The sequence below is a fragment of the Anser brachyrhynchus genome (genome assembly GCF_964034855.1).
Source record: "Anser brachyrhynchus genome assembly, chromosome: 12".
NCBI classification, from domain to species: Eukaryota; Metazoa; Chordata; class Aves; order Anseriformes; family Anatidae; genus Anser; species Anser brachyrhynchus.
The window spans coordinates 12,701,155-12,725,067 of NC_137707.1; the positions used below are offsets into that span (position 1 = coordinate 12,701,155).

Below are 23,913 nucleotides of genomic sequence, written 5' to 3' on the forward strand. Positions count from 1 at the left end.
CAGGGGTGTACTTGTTTACAACAGAGTTCTGGAGAGTCCTGACATCTGTTACGATTTACGTTAGCCACATGGCAGCTTGTAAAGGTCTACCCAGTAAGACTAGAGGTCAATTAGGATTAAAAAAAAAAGACAAGTGTCTCAAACACATCAAAGGATTAACTAAAAAAAAAAAAATCATCTTTCATCACAGTAGTTATTTTCCTCAAGATTGGCAAATACCTCTCTACTGAAGGACTGAGCTGGTGGCTTTGTCTACCTGAGGAGAGCAGGGAAGCTGGGCAGTGTAAAGGAGTGACACGAACAGCTTAGCAATGAACTCTCTACCAGTGCCACCTTAGCATCGTGGCTTTGGCTGAGCATGCAAACATGCTGCCAGCTCAGACTCTGGAGAATATATTTTTCCAATCAGACAACACTTACGCTGGCAACAAGATCAAACTCCCTGAACTGCTTCTGTGCTTGAAGCAGCATCTCCAAAGAATCGTCCAGGTTGATCATCTCCTTTAGCCTTTTCCTGCCAACATTCTCGATCCAGCTGCTGACCTAGGAGAAAAGGGAAAAGCTCCACTATTAGTCACTCTGTGCTACTCACCAAGGCAGGCCTTTATGTGGAAAGAACATGGAATTGCTCTCATAACGCTGGTCATTTCATTACTGGAAAGAATGTGCATGTACACTTCTCCCCCATCCTGGCATTTCAGTGGAGGCTCCTGCTTGGAGATTTTCCACTTCAGGTTACTTTGTAATTGTGAAGTTCTGCTATTGCTCACACAGCCTTAGGCATAAACAGGGCAAGTAGCTGCCTGGGCTCTGTTTCGGGTGAGCCATGGTCTAACGCAAGCTCTGCAACCTGCAGGCTGACCTGATATTCCTATTATTGTTACCCCCAAGTGGGATAAAATCTCCGTGCTGCCAGATTTCCTATACCACTTCCCTTTTCTGCCTGGCAGCACATGAGCTATGTCAATGCGAACACGCTGACAGATTCTCACCACCTGCAATGTCTCATGGTTCCCTGGGACTCTCAGATACAGGCTTTCTGAAGGGAGCTCCCCACGCTGCCCCTGCTGCAGCGCGGTAGCTGCACGTTCCTCGACAGAGCCCCATCACTGCCAGTTACAATGAGCCTGAATCCTCAAACATAGGAAGACAGTGAACGACCTGGTCCTAAAAGCAAATCAGACACAGAACTCCAGCAGGATAACACTTTCAACTCCATCAGTGAAGGGTTTTAAGAATAGGCTTGCAAGCTCATCTGCAATGCTTCAGGAACAGCTGCACCTGCAGGGTCAGATCAGCTTCCTGTGTCATCTAAATCCATATCCCAGCTCAGCCCACATTCAGAGATGAATTCCTTTTCTTCTGGACTGGGAAGGGTCTGCGCCCACCGAGCAAGCCCACCGGCACGAGGAGGACATGGGGGCAGGTCAGGACACACAGTACAGAGGGGCACGCTGCTGCTGCCTAGTGCTCCTGGGCAGGCTTAAAAGCAGGAGCAGCGGCTGCCAGCAGTGCTGCCCAGCATCACCAGTGAACTGCAAGGAAAGCAAGCTGGGAGCAGTCCATTTTCCTTGATTCAATAAAAAAAAAAAAAAAAAAGCTTAGCATAAAGAAGGAACAGGCAGGTAAACTGCCTTTGTGCCTTTTTTTGTTTGTTCAGTATTAGGAACCTGCACGTTTAAGGGAGTCTTTACCAGGTTCTTGCATCACACTTGTCCTGAACACACAGGGCATGGCGCCTGAGTGTCTACCTCCAAATGGGAAAGTCATTAAACTCTTGGATCCACCTTGGCCTGTGAAAACAGGTAGGCTACAGCCTCCTTTGCAAATCCAGTTCTCTCTAGAGAAGAGCCCAGAATCCTAGAAGGACGATGGAGAACTGGGTCCTAGCACCGATCTTTAAGGACATAGGTTTGTAAGATGAGCTCCAAGCAGCACACAATCCTTCAAGCAAACTCATGTGTGTGTGCGCACGTACAATACACACACATACACACAAGTGATATATAAAACACCTGGTGGTGGTGAGTTACAGCAAAGGTGACTACGGGACTCCAAAAGCTATAGGTACAGCTCGGACTTGGGGAGCAAAGATCTGCACCACTGAAAGATTTGATTAGATCCTGTAGGACACTCAAAGACCCTGAAATATTTTACAGCTTCTTAAGTTTCTTCATCTACCTGGCTTGAAGTTTCAAAGGTCCTTCTGAAAAATCAATGCCCGTTTACTTCCATTATCCCACAGCTGTAAAGAGTTTTGATGAGCACCACAAGAAGGGAAGTTTAAGCTCCCACAGACCTGCAGGAGCTAGGGGCGTTGAGCACAGCTCTTGGGCTTAAGACAAGAGGACGTTCCCCTGCCTGGAGACTGCACAGAGGGGCTGCACCCAGAGGGGACAGGGAAGTGCCTGGGTCTTAGCAGGCAGCAGGGACCTGAGCACTGCACAGAACCAACACCAGGGTGCACAGCAGGAATGGGCAGCTAGCGCAGGGTATGAGATGTGGCTCATTCGGCAGCAGGACGGAGGCATCAAGTCAGATGAAAACCTCACAGATGTTTGTGGGATTTGACTGATCCACGCCTAGACAGCAGCCAGGAAACTTTTACCTGGCATCAGAATACGCCAGGCAAACAGTGACTTGGTTCTCAGCGCATCTGAAAATCTATCCCGAATTCTTGTGCTCAGTTGTGCAGGTGTTCTTTAGGAGGGTCTACGGGCATTGTTCTACACCTTCGCAGGATGGACCAACAGGCCCGGTACCTGCTGTGGGACACACAGTCAGAGGGTGGCAGCAGGCAGTCACAGGAACCGACACACAGGCCTTACCTCCTTAAAACATTCTTCCACTTTCTCAAACTCCATCACCAGCTCCAGCTCCTGGATGCGTTTGTTCGACAGCATCACCAGTCGGTGAACGCCCTCATCAACCCGATTATAAAGCACACCAGCAGCATCCAGCGCGTCCCTGGAAGGGGACACAAGTGTGGTCAGGGGTTTTGCATTAGGTCTTTCCCCCAGCACTTCATGCAAACACGACTTGGCTGAAGGCAGCGCTTCAGCCGTCCTCCCAGCGGGACCAGTAATGGCCATCTTCATATGGAGAGCAGAGGGGAAAATCACGCTGCTCCCTGCACGATCCCCGTGATTCACCGCTCGGCGATCCCAGCGCAGACGGCCTGGCGGGAAGGACGAGGGCACCTCCTCCCAGCCAGGTGCCTTGCGACACTTGGCTGTGCTTGTCACACTTTCGGAAAGGATACTCAGCTTTTCATAAGCACGGATTATTGCATCAGTGGGCTTTCACAAAACACAGGCTCGGCAGTTTCAGTTTCTAAAAGCACCTTTTAAATTTAATTTAAATAAGTAAATAAGCAAACACTAGGAAGGAAATCTCTCCTGACGCCCCACTCGCTCTCAGGACCTTTCACTAGCCAAACAAAACCACCAGGTGTGCGGCACCCCAGCGCTAAGAGCGTGCGCAGGAAAGATCTGAAGACAAAGCAGAGCTCCCCGTCTTCCACAGCACGCCATGCTGAGCAGAGCCCAGCAGGCAACACCAAGCAGCAGCCTCCCGGCCAGCCTGGCTGCAAAGTGCACGTGGGCAGGGACAGAGGGATGCAGGCACTCCTGGATGCTCGAGCCAGGGACCGAGCACCTGCTTCAGCCCTGGCGAGGCGATGAATGTCATCGAGTTCCTCTTGGGCACGTGAAGCGCCTCTCCAGCACAGGTCTGGGTGAACTACAGCCAGGATCCAGGAGACAGACAGACATTCCAGCTTATTCTTTGTGTACCTGAGCTTCCCGCACTTCTGCATCTGCATTTCCCTTCCTTTTACCAGTAAGGACTCAACGGGCACCTACAAAGTCCTACAGCTTCCTTCAGCACTAAGTGCCTCCTGTACTCGCCCTAAGCCCGCTTTCATATTGCAATTGTCTTACAACTATCTGGCTTACAGGAGCATGGCCGGTTTTAGTCATATTATTAAAGTTATCCAAAGCACTTGTGAAACAGAGATAGCTAATAAAATTGTGAAAGCTTTGCTAATGGCAATTAATACGTGCAACTCAGCATTCGGGGTTATTTCTGTCTTAGGTTGTAGGCACCTTGAACCTGCGAGACGCAGCTGAACTTAGTCACAGCCACCCTGCAGCTTTCAGCTAGTGCTTGCCATGAGGCAGCGCAGTGGCCTGGACAACTCTCTCTGCATAGCAGAAATCCACAAGATTTTTCCATTCAGAATTCCACCCGACATGCAGCAGCCAACTTCCCAAACCTCAGGCTCTTAGACTCTTTTGTTTTTCCTCTGCAAAATGCCATTAGACTGAATGAATTTCTCCAAAGTGCAGCCAAAAAAACAAATTGTTTCTGGACTAAGATCAGTGCTACTGCAGCGCGGAGGAGACAGGTTCTCTACAGCGTGTCTGCAAGCTTCAACGGAAAGATACAAGCTGTAAGGCTGCTTCTGCGTTTCCCAAAACCACCCGTAAACAAACAGTGACGATATTAGCCTTCTGTTTTGCAATCTTTTCCTAAGGACAGACCCAGATCCGACCCAGGAGACTTGCAGCAGCGGAGCCATAACCACTGTCCGAGCTGAGCTCTGGGACGTTTGTTTACGGAGCGGGCTCTGATGGCAAGGTCCCACCAGCAGCAGCGACACAGCGAGGAGAGCTAATGAGAAACAGCTCGGAAGATCGCTGGAAGTTGTATTTGGCAACTGCATTAATGCTAGGTCCTGGTTTCTGAATAAGGCTCCAGCAAAATACAATACTGATTGCCAGACAGGCAGACACCTTGGGTCTCACTCCCACGGGCCTGAAGTCCCTGCTGGCAGGAGGAAAGCAGCTTACATACTGAATGCTCTCCCCCCGCTGGCACCTGCAACTTCAGGCTTTGCAGGCTGCTAAATGCAAGCACGGCGACTGCTCGCTCGTGACATGAAATGTTTTTCCAGCCTTTCTCTGAGCTTCCAGAGAGATCACTTTGGTGCTGATGCTACTTTGGTGGCACTCGGCGACAAGCTAGATCGATCTGCTACGCTTCTGTAAGGGCAGGGGGTGTGCAAACACCCCCCACACCCCAAATCCACGATGAAAACATGGATGGTTTCAGTATTTAACGAGATATTGCAGGATGGCAACCTTCCGATGTAGCAACTCAAAACAAGTTCCAGCTTTTGCACAGCCCGACCTAGCACTGGCCATGACCCGATATAGGGGAAGGGAGCCAGGAAGCCCCATGCCACTCCTTCCCACACCTGATGGAGGAAATAGGGCATGGTTTGTCCTGCTCTCCCCTCACTGGCTTCCTGCGATTTCCCCTGAGAGGAGTCGGTCACAACCTGGGCTGCAGGGCCCCGAATGCTGCGGGCTCCCACGCGGCAGATGGCACCTTCCCCAGCAGCACCTACAGACGCTCCTCTGAGGACAACGCTGTGACTGTGGGAAACTTATAGACAGAGGGATAGGAAGCTATAAAAAAAAAAACACAACCTGTTTTAGCTGTTGGCTGTTTTTATGGTGTTGTTGTTTTGCTTTTTAAACAGGAACGTGCCTCCCACAAGCTCCCTGCGTGCAGAGGTGAACGCACCATGTCACCGCAGGTGAGACGAGCCTGTTGGAGCGCACTTGAGACCAGTATTGGCCTCACGACCCGTGAACCACTGCAGGGAAAGGCAGGTTCACAAATGCAGCAACAAAATCCCGCTGCTGGCCCCAGGGAGCCTGAGACTGGAGAAGAGAAGGGGCTCCGGGGACTTGCTGGCTGCAGAGCTGAAGGACTGAAGCAACACATTGCAGACACCTGCGCTCTCCTGGCCACATGCACCTTCCTTGACACAACTGCAGAAACCACCCCAGATTGTTGGCAATACCAGAAAGAGCCAGGCTCTGAAGATCTCATTGAGGCCAAGCCTTCCCTGGGTTTGCAGGAGGCCGTAGGGAACAACAAAGCTGGGGCTTCAAAGTCAGAAGCAAGGACTGAGCCCTCTGAACCACCCAGTGCAACCCACATCCTGACAAATGTGACAGCACGTCCAAGACCTGCAGATACTCAGCCACCTTTTCGTTATTTCAGCAGATTCAGTACTATTAATACTACTAGCAGTGACATTCTGTTTCCACACAAGGAAAAGCTCTGCTTTACTGATCCACAGACCTCTCAAACTCGCGTAAAGTCAGATTAAAGATGCGCTTGGGAGCTTACACTAAAATCAGGAACTGGACAGAGAATTCATCTCAGGTTAACAGGACTCGAAATGAGCTCACTTTCCTTTGTAAGTCAGGCTGTTCAGCGTATATATATATTGCTATCTAAAATTCTTACCATTGTCATGTAAGTCATGTTGTTTTCTGTGAGTCCTTGCAGCAGGCTACTGATACACCCGGAGCACGATACAACACCCTGAAGCTGCCCCTTCTCTCGCTCCTGCCAGAGCTCTGCTGAGCAACAGCACGCAAGGCATCCAGAAAAAACCCTTCCGAAAGGCACCTCCAGCCTCGGCCCGAGAGGTGAGGCACCTTCAGGTGCAGCCTCGCACCATCCCTCCTCCTCCTCTGCCGAGCTCCTGCAGCACCCCAGCACCTCCATCCTTTGCTGGCAGGTCTAGCGGCGCTGTTTTCACACGTTCTGCCTCGCTTGGCAGGCATTCATTAAATCCTCAATGTCTAGTTGTTGGTCTGCCGTTGCATCTCCAAGGTAACTCCATTCATACGTTGTCAGCTCTTGACAGTTCACTTTTAGCTGCCCGATAGGCTCTGCCTAACATCCACCTCGTACTCTTTTACACAGAGGCAAGCACAACCCTTTCCCCCTGTCATATGCAGTAGGTATGCAAACCAAGGCAAACAAAGAATTACAGCTGATGGGAAAGTTTGGGTTTTTTTGGATTCTCTTAAGCACTTCCAGCTCTCACAGAAAGCATCCTTTAGCACCGCGCACGTTATCCCAGATCTCTGTCCATCTGTTTACCTACGTACTCATTTCCACCCATTTGCTGATACACTTTCTAATTTCCTTCCTAAATCACTTCTAGAGCCCCAATAAACTCAACAATATCTTGCAACAAGGAGCTGCGCAGCAAAATTATACCTCGCATATGCAGCTATTTCTTTTTCAGACACAGACAGAGTTTTTCCATTCCTGCCCTTCACTGCTTTCAAGGCAGCCTGGAGTACTGATACTTTCAAATGCTTCAAACAAGTACTGAAAATGTGGTCGAAGGACCAAAAGCGGCTTCTATCCTGCCACGCAAATGGAAACACAGGGATGTTAAGCACCTTAAAGATATTTTAATAGTGGCCTGAGCAACTCTGAGGAAGAAAAGCAGAGAGTTGTTTGAAGTCAGTGGAAAGTCTTGTCTAAGCTTGGGTATGTTTGGATGCACTGCAGTCTCCCTGTACATGTGAGTGCGGTAATAAGAGTCTTTCACTGCATTCTTCCACGGTCAAATCATCCAAAGTAATTTTGCAATAGTGCAGATTCAATATAATTTATAGCAAAAAGGAGTAGCTTGATGTCAGTTTATGTTTCCCCAAATCCTGTTTTCATTGGGTAATTATCGTTTCAGTGGAAAAGACTCCAAACATCTCCAGTTTTCTGGAGGAGTGCCAAGCTGTTGTATAATGGCGGGGTAATTTTAAACCTATAATTTAGAAAGACCATTTCTGTCTGAATCCATCCTTCAAAAAAGCTAGCCTTGGAGAGTTACACTTCAGTTTTCTAAGCAAAATACCTGGTTTGTTTACAGAAACACGCGGCCACAGACAAGGCATCCAGCAGGCTTGCAAAAGCAGGTGCTGCGGGAGCCGTGCCTGCCAGCTGCAAACAGAGAGGGCGGGGAGGGAAGCAGCAGGACCCATCGCTGCTCTGCAGCTCTCTGCCCCTTGACAAACGGCTCTGACCAAGAGAGGAACCAACCTAGAGGGAGGGCTAAAACCAGAACACATCCTCTGACTAACCTTGGTCAATTTTAAAATGGCAAAAAGTTGTGGATGGAAGGAGCACAGACACGCTGCCTTCTGTTAGTGTGCTGCGTGGCGGTTAGGCAGATTTCCTCCAGCTAGCTTTCCCAGGAAAATCAGATATCCCTGATCTCTGTAATTTACAAGAAACACAGCCAGATGTTACACCATTACCTTCACCTAGTCTTCCACTCCTGGTGCTGAACTTTCCTAGTGGATGTTTCCACAGGCTTTGGAAGAACAGGAGTAGGATCTGGCAGCTAGGACATTTAAAGGACGACTTGGTCCAAGGACATCGCCCAGATCATCTGTGCTGATACCCAGCCTACCAGTCATTTGCGCATCCTGAACAATGCTTCAGGAAGAAATTCTTCCGGCTTCGCAGGGAAAGTCTTGTACGCCTGAGGGGTGTTTTGCAGCAACAGAAATGCATTAGAGACTTTCTTGGCCATTAACGCATCCTGGTAGCAACCTACCCGACTGCCATATTCGTAATCATCCCATAAAATGAGGTCAACCTCAAAGGCAAATTCCTGCTCGTCAGGCTGAAAAGTTCGCAAGCAGCTGAGGTTAAAATTTGGACAAGCCATCGTGAAGCTAATGCAGGTATTGCTAAATAAACTGTAATTATTGTCTGCAGCACCCAAATAGTCACGGTGGTTTTAGTTACCTAATAAAGGTACTTGAGCAGCTGGGTGCAGTGTTCAGAACCCCGAAGTGTCCTTAGAAGGGCACGGCGGTCAAACACCAAGCTCGGGGCTGCCTGTGGGATGCTTGCTGATCGCGGTGGGAACAGCGGATCGCTGAGACCACAGACCCAACCAAAACCCTCCTCACCAGGCTCCCTGACCAGCACGTGCACCGGGAACAACTCAACCAATTAATGCAACACGCTGCAGCCCGTAACTGCCGAGAGCCCTCTCTGGAGCACGGTTTGGTTAAATGTGTTTGTAGCAGAAATACCCTCTGAAGTCCCTCCAGAGCAGTGGGATTGAAGCACACAGGTTAAGTATCCAGGTGTGGTCACAAACTGCTACCTTGGATTCTCTTCCCGGCCTGACTTGCATTCAGTTGCAATCAAACTGCGTTCAGACTGGTTGATCGTAAATCCCAGCACGATCTATAAACCGGACCCGAAGAAACTCAACGAAAAACCAACAAAGAGCCAACTTACGGGGGCAGCTCACCCCCCAGTGGAGCCTGTGACAGGACATGGCCACAGTGTTCCGGGACCACCATGCTTGCAGCTGTGGTCTTCTACCAGCTTGAAAAAACTCTTACCTCCAAACCTCATCCCATGTACGCTAACCTAGTAATATGTATACTCTAGGTCGGCTGCACTAGCGTAATGGCTGTGTTCCTGGCGTTAGGACCTCAAGGGTTTCAAGATGCTCTGCTCAAATCTGTATACCCACTGCGAGCCACATACCTGTGTCCCTGACACATCCTCCTTTTACACGCTCCAAATTTTTACCATATGGGTCGTAGCAGTGACTGTGCTATCAACCACCCCGGCAGCAGAAACAGCCACCCCAACTCAGCTGCACAAAACACGGTGCTTGTGGAATGGTGTGGGCTGAGCCAGGAACTTCGGGCGGTCCAGCTAACATCCTATACTGGAAACTTTTTGCAATTTTTTCCATAATATTTTTAAACAGATAAAAAACCTCACAGCGTGTCATTAATTAGCTAATGCCCTGTTGGCATGACAAAGATCGCAAACAAGAACAAGCAAAACAGGAGTCTTCTGGGTGAAGTCCCACTGAATCCAGGAAGATTCAGGATGTAACGCAGTAGAAAACGAACAGCAGAGGGGAAGCTGAGAGGAATCATCTCACGAAAAGCCTCAAAGAACAACAAAAACTTACCTAAGAAGAGCTCTGCGATCTTATACCTCCCTGCAAGTGCCACGAGAGGCTCCACACAGCACTTCGCACACCCAGAACGACAACGGCTCCACGCTCCTTTATGTGCAGAGCAACAAGGTTTGTTTAATGCGAGCGTAAGTGCTTTTTGCCAGGCTAAAACCACCACGCAAACACAGGGAACAGGTTAGACTGTAAAGAAAATGAATACCAAGCAGCACGGCATGTGTTTGGATAGAAATGTCGCCGAGCGCTCCTCCCTCCGCCTGACACAAACAAACACGGACATGGAAGAGCGCTGCCACCCATGCACTGCTGAGGGCCAGAGGTTTTGTGTTTGTCAGCATCTTCTGCGTCACCAGCAACAGCGCAGAGGCGTCTCGTGGCAGAAAGCTGCCAAACTTTGAGGCCAGGATTTAAGCACGGTTTTTCATCTCACTTCAAGGTACACTGAGAGTTTATTTGAACCTAAAGATGAAGGTTTTAGGAGTAGGCTCCCAGAAGAAATATGCAAAATACATTTACCACTGAAAGGTGCATCTCGCAGAGCACGTCAGGGGCGTGCACTGTGGAAAAGTGGTAGCATGGAAGGTACCCAAAGCTCCCAGGGTCAACTGGCTTGGAGCATCCCAGGAGCTGCTTCCCACAGGAGTCTTGCCAAAGCCCCACAGACATGAGCTCCCGCAGCACCACACAGCTGTAAGCCACTGCTTCATCGACAGCAGAAAACCCTGCATCTGCTGGACATGGCTTCAACAACTTCACGCAGACTTTGTGCCTCACTGCTGCATGCATCTCTCAAGCAGACATTCAGAACGGGAAGACCAGTGCAGAGGAGCAGGATGATCCTATTTGCAGCACAAGCTGTGGTTGCACTCTGATACGGAGTGTGAAAGAACATCTAAATCTTAATTTCAAAGGCCTCAGGTGGAGCAAAGACCTGATCACATCTCTTGGTTAGCTGTTCCAGCTGCTCCTTACATCCTTCCACACCTGGAAAAAAATCTCTCTGAAACTGCGTAAGATTTGAAGTTTCTATTCACTGATCTCTGCAAAACCAGGCTGGGTGACAGGAACCACTGCAGGGCTTCTCCACAGCCCAGATGACGCAGGTCTGGCTCTGTCACCACTTAACTGGAACTGCTTCCCTGTCTCGACCAGTGGATGAGAAAACACAGGGCACTGAGACAGAGCAGTGCCCCAGCCACGCGGGGACAGCCAGACCCAAGCGAGCGTTGCTAGTGCATGCTCAAGGCAGCCTAGGATCCTCCGCAGGCAGGCACAAGTGCGGTGTTAGCTGTACGGTCAGCCTCTGTTGCTGTAATCGAGTCAGGCTTAGCATCGGGGACCTGGCATCTGCTGCTCAGGAAGCCTGCCTGCTCCACGCTGCCCATTACCTCTGCTCAGCCCAGGTCCCCACCCAGGGCTCCCATCCAGATCACCGAGCCACACTAAAAATAGCCAGCCGACAGAACCAGCTCTTGGCTCTCCCCACTCCACCCTCAAAGCACAGAGGCTAACTACACTGCCTTCGCAAACAAAAGGAGGCTTCACTCCTCCATCTATTTATAAGCTGTTTATTCACAGCTTGCAAGCACAAATTCTTTTCAGATGAGAAGCTCGGGGGAAGAGATTATGATTTTTCTGGTTCCGTGCTGCACAGAGCCCAGCACCCAACCTGGTCATGCTTTCACCAGCTGAGGTTTTCCTCTTTTTTTCCAGCTCCCACATCTACTCTTGCGGCCACCTTGCCCACCAGCAGGCAGAACGTGATGCGACTCCACTCCTGGGCCATGCTAACTGCAGGTTTGCTGGCAGAGCCACGCACCAGGCGGATTCTGGTTTGACTAGTATAATGCAGGCACCTTTGCATTAATAAAAAAAATGTTTGTATTTTCTTTCCTCCACTTCTGACTCACGGCATATCGAGAGGACGAAAGGCGTCGCTGGACACCTCACCTTGGCAGACATTCCCAGCTCCTGGCTACGCCAGAAGAGCGGCAATAATGAGAACAACAGTGGAAAACGTCTGGCTGAAGACAGGGGTAGAAGCTTCTGCCTCACTGCCCGGTCCCCGCACTGATGCCTCGCCTCAGTAAGAGCTCCCACTGCTGCTGCCCGGCTTTTGGTAGCTTCCCAAGGCTTACGATGGAAGTGTCAGAGGAATCTTCAAAATCCACCCCAAAGTAAGCAATGCATTGGTACGCCTTCTACAGCTGGCGTGGTGAGTTGTCTCCAAGCCGCAGGGTGGTTGATCAATGCTCCAGATATCCCAAAGCCAAAGACACACCTGCCAGCCAGCCCTACAAAACTTACGAAAAAGACTGAGTTCATTAAAGACTTCCTGTCCAAAAATAATAATAAAAAAAAATATTAACAGCACTAAAGTGGTGGATGTCTCCGTGGCATCTGTCCACACTCACCAACAGGAACTCCAGCCAGGCTAATGGCTTGGCATTTCAACCCCCAGAAAGGCTGGCACAGCAAAACCTGGAGCACTTTCAACTCCTGTGCTAACAGACCTCAAGAAGCACTGAGCCTTCAGCATAGCAGCTGGTGCGACAGCAAATATGCTGTGTTTAAACCCTGCCAGCCCCTCTAACAATAAATAAGTGGCAATGCTGGCTTCGGCAGTCCACCTGCACCTTGAGGTGGCCGGCCCAGGCTGGAACTATCGTTACAGCACTTCAGGAAGCACCCCACGGATTCAGGCTCAGCAGTACCACACCCGCACCTCGGCCAGGTTCAGCCCGGTCTTCCCGGAGGTGGGACAGCGGTGTGGGACCAGCTGGGCACACCGCATCCCGTAGTCCTGTGATGGGCTGCCTGCAGGAATCGTGCCCTGCTAGCAGCTCCTCGGTGGCTCCCCGGGAACTCAGCTCGGCACAACACCCGCAGGAAGCCTGCACCGACCGCAGCATTCGCGGCTCCAGCTGAGAACAGAAGCCAGGCTTTTGGTTACAAGCGCGGACATTCAGCATCTCTCACAGCACCACAGAGGGTCTTGTAAGACTCTGTTAAGATGGGGACAGGCTGGAATCCAGAAAGACTGCTCAGAGAGGTCTGCCTTTCCCTCTGCGGGCCAGCAGCTGGTGAGCAAGGCTCTCCTTTACAGCTCTACTTGGTGAGAAAGAGCACGGGGACTCCAGGTCAGCTCACAGCAGGAACAGAGAGCAGTTACCAGCCAAAGCCACCGCTCTGGTGCTGCAGCACCTCTCGGGAGGGGACCATCCACGAGGGGTTCTTGGAGGCTCTTAAAGCATCTGTCAGAGAAACAAATGCATGTACTGTGACACACCTCTCCTGCATGACCTGATGCGATGAGTTCGATCTCCGCAGGAAAGAAGCCACGTCGCTGGTTCAGCAAACCCTCCCAAAGCCCGGGTCAGACGTGAGCTGCAACAAGGTCCCACCGCTCTGTGTCACCAAACACTCCAAAGGGCATCTTGGCTCTCCAGGAGGGCAGAGCAGGGAAAGATGCCAAAAGCAACCTCTAGGGAGAGGTTTCATTACCGAAGAATGACTAGAGCCAGGTCTGTTTGCTACGTGCATCCAAAAGGTATTCAGCAGATAGCAACCGGCTGCACAGAGCAGGAGCTGCTTCCTTGCCTTGTTTAGGACACTATTTCCAACCTGCAGTAAAACATCAGTTAAATGGTTTCCGACTGCTTTGTACCTCTCTGTTCTTACCACTTCAGGATTTTCTTTTTGCCATGCAAAGCTACGAGCTAGCAGGAAAGTCAGCCTCAAGAGCTGGCAGAACACATCCCCTACAAAGCAGCAAGCAGATCTCTTGCTTCCTCAATCCCAGGCGATAGTATAGCTGGGCTTGTCCTTCCCCTCCATGCCTCTTCAGAAAAACCATGCTTTTCATTATTAGCCCTGTACTTCTTGTTGGCATATTTTAACTAACCGAAGCTAAGACTGCAGAAAACTCCTGCTCTTAAACATTTTGCCTCTACTTACATGCAACTCTTGCATATTTTGACAGTTACCTGTTCAGAGCTGGCCTCACAACTTCAGACTAAGAAGTCTGGGCCGTTGTGACTCTTTGCTTTATCAGGTTTTTGCAACCCAAGGGAAAAGAAAAAACTAAAAAAAATGTGCCATGTGATTAACAAAAGCCTTAAGGAGGCTCAGAAGGATAAAGCCAATTCACTTTTGTAAATACTTATATTTCAAGTACTGGGAGGGGGGAGGAGGATTAAAGACTTCAGCATTGATCAAAATTTTACAACTCACAAGTTCAGAAAAGCGATACAATAGGTCCTGCTGAGCGCACAGCCACAGCTGGTTCTGTTCCACTTTCATAGATCACCACCCAAAGTCTCAGAGGGGTCCCTCGTCCACCAACAGCCACTGCACGCTAGCTTAGCGGGCCAGCGGCTGTGTTCTGTTACAGCCCTGCTTTGATGCTGTTCGTTAAGGCAGCCTCCCTAGGAGCCTTTGCAGGGCTAACAGAGCCCGGAACCTCTAACGTCTGCACAGCAATTTGGACAGGAGGAGCTAAAGCAGTGAGTGCAACCTGTGGAGGATCTCAGAGTAACAGTGCCTTCTGCAGAGTTCTCTGGCCAAGCCATGGAGCTTTTCTCCTTGTCGAGGATCCTGGAGCAGTGAAGAGCGAACATCTTTAGCTCTCTGCCCTGAGCATCTGACTTACACAACAAGCAGGCATTTCCTTATTTAAAACACCGCATGGAATTTAGGTTCTGCAACTGTTCCACAGCCTAAAATAAGACTAACATTTTCCATCTGCATTCGTTTAAGCTCCTCAGGCCGGACAGAGCCCCATATATCTGACCTGCAGCATACACGCTCCATTCATACTGGTAGGCAATGAATATGACCTGAGTTAAACAGAGAACACGCTACACAGCCTCGGCATGTGCTCAAACACTGTGCAATCAAAGCACTGTGTGTGTGTGTCCCACCCCTGCCCTCGCTAAGGTAATCAAAGCAGTAAATTACCCTTAGGGGCTCTGTCAGATCAGGTTTCAAAGTTGATCATTTCCCTGCACAAGAACACAGGTTTAGCTCAAAAACAAAACAAAACATAAAAAGCAAGCATGTTCTCCCCATTCTCTGAAGACTCTAATTTTAATCAACACACAGCAGCTTTAAAGGGAGAGAAAAAAGGCGCACTCAAACCACAACAACCTGCATTATGTGTGCTTCTCACACCACGACGGAATAAAAAGGCTGCATTGTCCTCATTCTGCTCGAAATTGCATCAAGAGCACTTAAGCATTTCAGCAAAAGAAGTGTGTCCTCACGGCCTCCCGGAGCTGCTGGCAGGAGTCACAGCAAGCAGGGAAAGGAAACGGTTACACCGCCGGTCCCCAGGCTCCCCTCACACTCAGCCCCGAGATGCCGACCCCTGCCTCCCAGCGACAGGCAGCAACTTGCACCATCATCCACTAGTTGGATTTTCAGAGAGAAACCTCCTTTTCCCTGCGCTCGGGTGAGACACCCCGCAAGCTGTTTCCTTATCTTCGCTCCGTTCCCTCCTTTAAACCTCTCGGCTTGTGATGGCAACAGAGAGTTTAATGAGGGCAAGGCTGCAGATGCACGGGGCCGTCCCTCGCTGCCCTGCCATGCGCTGTGCCCCCGCCGTACCCACACAGCAGCACTTATCTCACGCTGGGGCTGGAAGCTCCGGGGTGCAAGGGCTGCCTTGCTGTTTGCACAGCACATAGCACAGAGGCCTTCACACGCTGATAGGCTTCAGGTGTTTTAGCAGTACAAACAGGAGTTGTGCAATGCCCCGGGGATTTCAAACAGCTGGCCTCTCTCATTCCCCCGCTTCTCATACCAATTCTGCAAACGGGCAGAGAATATTTGCTGTGCAAACCGCACCAATGTGTGAAGAGATCGGCGTCTGCTATAGCCAGAAAGCATTCCTCGCAGTCAAGGTCCTTGGAAATCCCCTTACACAAGGAGTGCCTTGGCAAATCGCACCGTGATAACGCCTTGGACCCAAATGCTGATCACCGGCATCATCAAGTAAGACTTTGTGCTTTAGGGGTGCACGAAGCATCCAGTCCTCTCCTCACTGTAGGAGCTGAGTCTGGTTTGGCTTGGAAAAGGAACTTAAATGACCATCTAAATGAAGCCACCCAGTCAGGAAGGGATGAGTTTTTGGACTGAGGAAAGAGCAGCCAGGATAAGCGTACAATTCGTTACGCTCTTCACTTTTGCTGTTTCCAGCAGAAGTCCTCGCTACACAAGAAACCACACTGGCCTGCGCCAAGGATAGGTCGTGCACAGACTGCCCCTGCCTGCTCTCTGCTCACCTCCAGCTCCTCTTCTCCCGCCCTGCTGGGGCTCACCTGTAGTCATGGGTGAGGGTGACACAAGATTCCTCCTTCCTCAGCCTGGCCAGGAGTGCTCCACCCTCCAGCTGCAGCCGGACCAGCCGTGCGTCTTCCAGAACGTTCTTCATCAACTGCCTGTAATTCCTCAGCAGCACAGCTGCCTCCTGCAGGGATTGCAAGAGTGAGGTGAGCGGTCACGGCAACGTATGGGCAATGAGGGAACAGGCAAAAAAAAACAAAAAACAGTGCACAACCCAACCCAAACCACATCTCACCTTGTCCCACCCTAGGATAGAGGGACGTTGGTTCCCACAGCTGTTTCTTTCAAGCCTGCCAAGTCCAAAGTGATGAACAGTGGTCCTTATGCCCTCAATACTTTGCCCACCAGGCTAAAATTGAAACCCAACTCCTAACGTGCTCCATTCGCTGGGCACAGAATCATTATTTTCAGCCTCATGTTCCACTCACAGCTAGCTCCTGCTCTTCTTAGAGACAGACCTGCCCGGCACAAGCTGCGGGACAAGATGCACCCGAAGGGTTGGTAGATGTGCCCATGTATCCAGGAGGGTCCAGAGAGGCTTCCCAAAAAGGGATGACATGTTTGCAACAACACTGGCTTGGTCTCTGCACCTTCCTCTTGCCCCCTTCCAAATTTCTCTTCTAGAGGCAGCAAAGCCAGAGCTGCAGCACAGCCCTGGCCTCGTGAAAACCGTGGGGCCACGTAACTTCAGCCAGGCCGTTCGAGCTAACCCGAGGTGGCTGCTCAGTACTAGAGCCACCAAGCCAGTACCAGCTACAGAGCTGCACAGAACGCTTCACATCCACCCTGCCAACGTAAATAATCTTGCCTTGCCCCTGACTGACACAGTTAACTGAATCACTGAAGTTTGCTGGCAGACACACCAGATTTCTCTTCCCCTTTTCTGATCTTTCTCTCCCCTCCACTCTCTGGTAAAGCAGACTCAGAAAGGTGTGGGCTGCGCAGCGTTTTTCTGCTGCACTGAAATTAGCTTCAGCAGCAAATGCATTTCCCCTGCTGCAATGGTTCTTCACGAGAGACCAGCAGAAGTGGGGGAGGAAAGGAGACGCCTTCCTAGGAGTCCAGTGCCCTTCCTAAACTAATTTTATACCTACAATCCCTCGCGAGCACTGACCTCATGTAGATCAGTGCTTTTTGGATAGGGAAGTGATCAAACCCTCACTACACAGACACCCCTTGCCCTCACAGCTAGGAACATTATTCCACTACATCTGTCTCTACGCAGCAAGCAATCCAGCAGCAACGAGCACTACTCAAGAGGAGATCTCTTGGGCTGACACTGAGGGATCAAAGGACCAGCTTCTACACGCAGCAGTGTGCGTTCCACATGCTTACCTCAGCTCTTTCTGGTAGTTTTCCAGATTCCACTTTGCGAATGGCTCCCTGGAGGAAGGCAAAAGCCCCCTGGCATCCTTGTAGCAAGTGTTCCAGTTTCTACAAGAGGAAAGGACCGAGGCAGAGATCATTGTCTCACAGCTGACGAGAAAGCCATCTTTTCAGCTTGCAGAAGGTTAAAAGGACAGAAATCAAGACAGGATCAAACGCATTAACCCAAGGGTTCAATTATACCATTGGTGAAGCTGTATCATCAGCAAAAAGAAGCCCAGGAGCCATCACAGGCTTCAGATGCATCACTCTGTACCAAGTCCTCTGTACAGACCTTACAAACTCACCACGGCATGTCTGGGCCATGCTTTTAGAGAAAAGAAAATCAGTACAATTATGTCCCACATTCTTCTATGATTAGCATTTCTTGTAACTTTCCACTAAGATGAATCACTATGAGTGCATTTTGGAGGAGCGAAACTTAGAACAAGTACAATTTCTATACTTTAAATCATTCCTCTTCATATTAAAAGTAGTGTAAATTAAAGGTTAGGAAACTGGAAAGCTTCCGCAATTAAAGCACCTTAAACTAGTAGCAAACCTAAAGTCCCTTCTCTCTGAGGGAAAAAACCACCAACCAACAACAACAATTTCACACACGGGGGAGGAGACTACTTTTCTAAACAGTCACTGATAAAGACTCTCAAATGCCACCCTCTAGCCACTGTAATCAGGGAAGGGAGAAAGAGCTATTCAAAATAATAAGGGAAAAAAAATAAAAGAAAAAGCTGCGGTTTGAATCTTTACTGAATTTAACTCCCTCTTTGGAGTGCTGGAACAGCCCCAGAGGGGACGGATTAGCAGGCAGGATGCAGGTGAGATCGCTGAGGCAGGAAATAAATCTGTTTGCCACACAGCTGCAGATCTAAAAGGGGTTGAGCATATGGGTCATTATCACATGCAGTGCGTTACACAAACAGGCAACCCAAACAGACCAATTCCTACCCTAACTCCCTTTGGTAACATTTTGCACAGCAAAACGTAAGACACGGAAATAAGAGGTAGTCTGGTATCATGCTCCTGCCTTTGAGAATTATCCTTTTGCACAGACTGAGCACCTCAGCTCTCCAGCTTTTCTCAACGCTGTCCAAAAACCGAATCCATGTCCTACTGCAAAGCTTCCTTGCTGCCAAACAAACCTCAAATTCAAGCCTAGGCACCAAAATCAGACTTCTGTGTTTCTGTTGCATCAGCATGGGTTCAGTGCTTTTTAGGTGTGAGTTTTTTTAAAAAATGGGTTCTGAAACAAGTTGGAGAAGGTAAGTTAACATTTGGCACACGCTAAGCCTAGCTGCCGAAGCTTGCCACCAGCAACACAACAGTGTTATATCAGTGATACCGTGACCTGCTTCGAATGCTGCACCATGCAGCGCCCTGCGCAGCAAGCTCGGAGCCAGGCGAGCACCGAATCGTTTGGAAGCAGAGGTGACGGTTCTGTCATCCACCGGGGTGAGCACGTCGAACGCAACGTGAAGACAGCCAATTTGTGCGCAGATTTACAGAGATTTAATCCCGTCTCATCTCAGCGTGCCAAATCATGTCTCAGTACAGCTTGTAAAGATTCAACAAGCACACGAGCCACAGGACTTACGCGCCCTCCGCAGCAAGGGTGTACGCGGGGCTGGGTACTGGCGCCACAGATGCTACTTTTGCAGACTTCTGGCAGTCTGCACCTCCCCTGCTGCATGGCCAGCAACATCTGCAACCCTGCCAAATATCATCAGTGCGCGCAGCGTCGGTGGCTGCAGCGCCCTTTGCTGGGGCTTCCTCCCTTACAAACTGCGTCTGGGTGCTGCAGTTTCAGCCCCTCCGTCCCTGAGGCTTAACCTGGGTCGCCTCAAACATTTCCAGAGAGGTCAAACAGGATCGTGGTACCAAGGCATACTCACAGCAGCAAAACAAGGAGAAGGAAGAGATTGCTGGTACCGCCTCCTACTGCTATCCCGCTCCCAAGACTCGCTGACCAGACCCTGCATGGGGAAGCTGGTTTCCTAGCCTTACACAGCCAGCTCTCAAAGAGGAATAAAATGCACCCCGAGGCTGAATCTTCTCCTTCTTTTTAGTTTAGATGTTTTCTAAACAGTTCAAATTTGATGACAACTTTGGTAAACAAGTGAACAAAGGAGGAAAGAGATGTTCCGTTAAGTATCTGAAATGATTATCGGGAACTTCCAAGTTTGACTCCCACCAGGACAGCAGTTTTCACTAAGTAGCTCAGTGTTGTCTGGAAAACCTGCCCGAAACCCAACAAGATCTAACCATTTTTTATATGTTTTAGTTCTTGATGATTGAGTACTGACATCTCCTGAGATTAGCACAAGAAGCATCTGCCCTTAAGCCTCAAAGTATAAAGTAAAGCGCCACAAAAACAACAAAGCAGGATTCTGTTCCTTCTTTCCCTTCAAAATATGGTCAAACCTGAATTAATGCAGTTCAAGCAGATGAGTTAAAAACTAAAGTGATAGGTCCTCCAGTCATGCTAATAAGCCACAGAGCGCATCCATTTTAGGGAGACAACAGTAGTATCCTCCTGATAACAGAAACTGTCCTCTGCACACACAGCTGTTAGAGGAAGCACTGTCTTTTAATGCTTGTAGGCCTGGTCGTTGACAGGCTCCTCTGTCTTGCTTCAGCCCCGTTACCTTGCCATTCCTTTTCTCAGACACCGGAGAACACGACGCCCTACTTACCATGCGGAAGCTTAACCAGTCCCGGTGGCAATAAGGGAAGGTCCCATCCAGTTCTAGCGGCAGCTGTGAGCTGTCTATGTGCTTATGGAGGGATTTCATGGAGGTGAGAATCTCAAACTGCATGGGAAGAGAAGAAATAAAAGCACAGTGGCATTAGAGAAAAGGGCAGTGAGTACTGGCAAGGAGGAGGAGAAGGTTAACGAGAGACAGCGTTTCTTTTTCCTTTATTTATCTTGCACAGAAACAAGGCACACTGTGTGTATCTGGAATATGAAGGAAAAAAAATCAATGCAATCTTAGAGCAGTTTGCTGTGCAGTTTTGTGGGCGAACCCTGAGGGAACGCAGGCCACAACACGTTGTTTTACCAAGCAGAACATCTGTGATGGAAGTCTGGCAGCAGCCAGCCTTCTCTAGAGCCAATACCTCCAAGTATAAGCAGAGCAACTCCCTCATATGCTCACACACTGGGTTGCAATTTGCATTTGTTTGGAGAGCCTGAGAGGTTAAATCCAGCCCCCAGCTTCCCCATCTCGCTTCCTGGAAAACCTCCGAGATCTCCCTCTCGGAGAGCAGACTCTGCCCTACCCTCAGTTCTCCAGGCACCACAGCAGCTATTTGCTCCAAGTCTTTCCTAGATTTTGACGCTGATAACTTGCCTTCCGTGAGCCTGTAGTACCTCACCAGAGCATGCTAGAGAAACAGACAAGTGCTCCTGAAGGTATGTGGAAGCCAGCCCAGACACCAGGATCTCAGGTGCAGACATTTAACCCCACACATACTCTGTGAAGTTTTCGCCTCCTTATGAAATAGCGAGGATGCTTCCAATTCCTCCTGTGTGACTTTATCAGTCTTTGCCGTTTCCTCCTACACACTTTGGAGTTGTTCAGCGCTTTTAAATAACGTCTTCTGGAGCTCTGCCTGCATGCACACACCTGCACACCCCTTGTGCGCTTCAAATTCTTTCACATGGGGGAAATGAGGAAAGGGACTAAGAGTGTTTACTGTTTGTTAGCCTTTCAGGGCAGCGCACCACACACACAGCGAACACGACGCTATTCCCAATGTTTTCATCCACAGGGAGGGCCTGGCCCACTCTGAAACCTACAGGATTTTGTGGCAGGCACCGAATTTCAGTCCAGTCCTGCAGCTAGTAACAGGCTTGGTGCAGGGGGAGATGACTAAGACGCAGCCTGATGCTCTGCTCGCTCACCACAGACAGTGGGAGAGGCTGAAAGCCTGCGTTTCGTGTACAGCTGCGGAACACCAAGGCAGGTTTACTTCTAGTGGGGGTGTCTGGTGATGCTGAGATCATCTTCCCCCCTCCGTTAGCACCTTCTGTTCGTCTTCCCAGACCTTTCAGCTGCAAAGGGACCCTTACACACGTATACTTCTCCTCTTCCCCCTCCTGCAGAAGTCTCTCAGCTGCTGACAGCAGTGGCAACGAGGAGACGGAACGTGAGATACGCTAAAGCCTGCGAAGCAACAAGCACCTTCACAAGATGGAGCCCGGGATTTAGCAGAATGTGATCTCCTCCTGACCAACTATTTTCTCCCTTGTTAACAGAAGGGCATGAAAAGCACCTCCGTTACTGTTAGTGGTGCAGGACTCCTCCGTGCAGCTCTCTGTGCCCGCGGCAAACCCCCTGCGTCTCAAGGGCCCCAGCAGCCTGACACAATTACGGCACACATGGCGGTGATGGACTCAACAATAAACACAGCATGACAGAGATATGTTCAGCTCGCATAAACTTTACAACCCTATAAATACCACACCCGTAATAGACCACAACCATAAAATACAGAGAACAACTACAGAGATTTCATGTGAGAATAAACATGTATTAGCGGACAGAGAACTCGCTGCGCGGAGTTAAACAGGAAATCAACGGCTCCCCAGCAAGCCCTGGACGAACGGTTCCATTACCTGTCCTGCTGCCGGCTTCTCCACCCGAAAAGTCAGATCTCTTTCAACCAGAAGCAGTACTCCATGAATACAATGAGGATCCATGTCCTAAAAGAGAACAGAGTGCAAAACCATCACCTATCCATCCAGGATGCTAAGGAGAATGTACCCCATCAGTTTTGTATAAGAGATTGCAATTTACCCTTCCAAGGTGTTTAGGAAGCCCGGAAGGCAGTCACCAGGAACAGGGGAGGCCATTCTGCAGAGCACCAGGGCTATGTCCTAGTTTGCCTCAGATCAACTAGTCATGCAGTAGGAAGAAATGAAAGAGGTCAGGTCTTGGCTACACTAAAAAAATGCTGCCTTATACACCGGGACGTGTCGGGGGAGGAAAAAAATAACTAAAAGGAATTATGCTCAATGTCCAAGTTTTTTCTTGATAATTTTCCTGGTCATTTCTCCTAACTGAAAGGAAGCTTTTTTCCACGCAGTGCCAAAAATGTCATCTTGTCTCTACTTACTGCCAACTCACAATCAAGGACTCGCATCCTGTTGCTAGTGTTAAACCAACAGAAATTCCTATTTGGACATCCCAAGGGACGTCTGGCAGCTGTAGTTCAAACTCTGCGATCCAGGATCAGCTCTCCAATTATAGAAGCACTCCACAGGGAAGTGAGAAACAGGCAGAGAGCAACAGCAGGAACAGGGAAACGTAGCAGAAACATTCAGGCCATGGCGACAGGGCCCACTAAACACACGATGCCTGGAGCCGGACACCAAGGAGAAGCTGTCATCCCGTGTGGTTAACTAAGAGCCACCCCATCTAAACGTCTCAGAGATGTCTTTTGCCTCTGCAAAGATCTCGGAACCTGTCCAGCGACAAATCCGTCTCGGTATGGCTCGAGCTGTAGGGAACCTGCACGCAGGAGCCCATGGCAAGAAGGGCGCCCTGCTTAAGTAAATGCTCCAGCGCAGAGGCAGGTGCCTACCGCCCCGCAGAGCCTGAGCTGCCCGACCTGACGCTGGGCCCAGCATGGCAATTAAGAAACAACGCCAGCACAGCCCAATCCTGCATGTGCGGGCAGCAGCAGAGGTTGCAGAGCAAAGGAAAAGACGTTTCTCTGTAGTGCTAAAAGAGGATCCTTTTGAACAGGCAGGAAGAAAAGTCCCAGCTTGAAACGCCTCCCAGAACAGTCAGAGGTTTCTCAGCCGTCTCAAATCCCTTTCATTCACACTTTCACTGTTATTTGAACACTGATCAAAAGGCCAAAAAGAATGTATTGCATAATTAGGCTGAATTAGGTAAATACTAAAGCTCATCTGAAGAGAGCATGGGGAGACATCGCAGCTGTGTGAGCAGCACTGAATTTGCCTAAAAGTACAGTAGGATGCAGCTCTAAATTTGTCTGCTAAAAAGTACTGCATGATGAGAACCAGCCACAGTGCCAAGACAGGTCATGACTCTAAAAATTAAAGAAATTTATTATTTCACAATCCCTTTTATACTCCAACAGTCATGAGATGTGCAATCTGAGAGAGGATAAAGGTAGCAATGGTGTAACACAGGGTTACTGCAGCCAAACACTCATTTGCTTGTTTGTTGCTGCTGAAAATAGCAACTGAAAAACCATTCACAAGTTAAGCTGTCAGGGGAGAAGCTCAGGGCTTTCCAATCCAAGAGAAAGAAATACTTCCAGAAAAATGAGGTATTTTTCACCATATCTGTTCTTTAAACAGCTGAAGAAAAGCC

The 23,913-nt window shown here is 49.6% G+C and overlaps 1 protein-coding gene across 12 annotated transcripts in view; it reads right to left on the reverse strand.

Moving 5' to 3' along the window:
- PLEKHG4 (pleckstrin homology and RhoGEF domain containing G4) overlaps positions 1–23,913 on the reverse strand; it is a 94,256-nt gene that overhangs the window by 27,299 nt on the left and 43,044 nt on the right. For all 12 annotated transcript variants that reach the window (XR_013938443.1, XM_080552605.1, XM_080552608.1 and 9 more), the window contains 6 exons: positions 22,185–22,271; positions 20,260–20,376; positions 17,519–17,617; positions 16,159–16,307; positions 2,829–2,967; positions 421–543 (listed from right to left, as the gene is read on the reverse strand). Coding sequence is in view for 11 of the 12 variants with exons in the window: in XM_080552605.1 (XP_080408731.1) it covers positions 421–543; positions 2,829–2,967; positions 16,159–16,307; positions 17,519–17,617; positions 20,260–20,376; positions 22,185–22,271 (714 nt within the window). In the remaining variant the exon portion in view is untranslated. The remainder of the gene's footprint in view (positions 1–420; positions 544–2,828; positions 2,968–16,158; positions 16,308–17,518; positions 17,618–20,259; positions 20,377–22,184; positions 22,272–23,913) is intronic.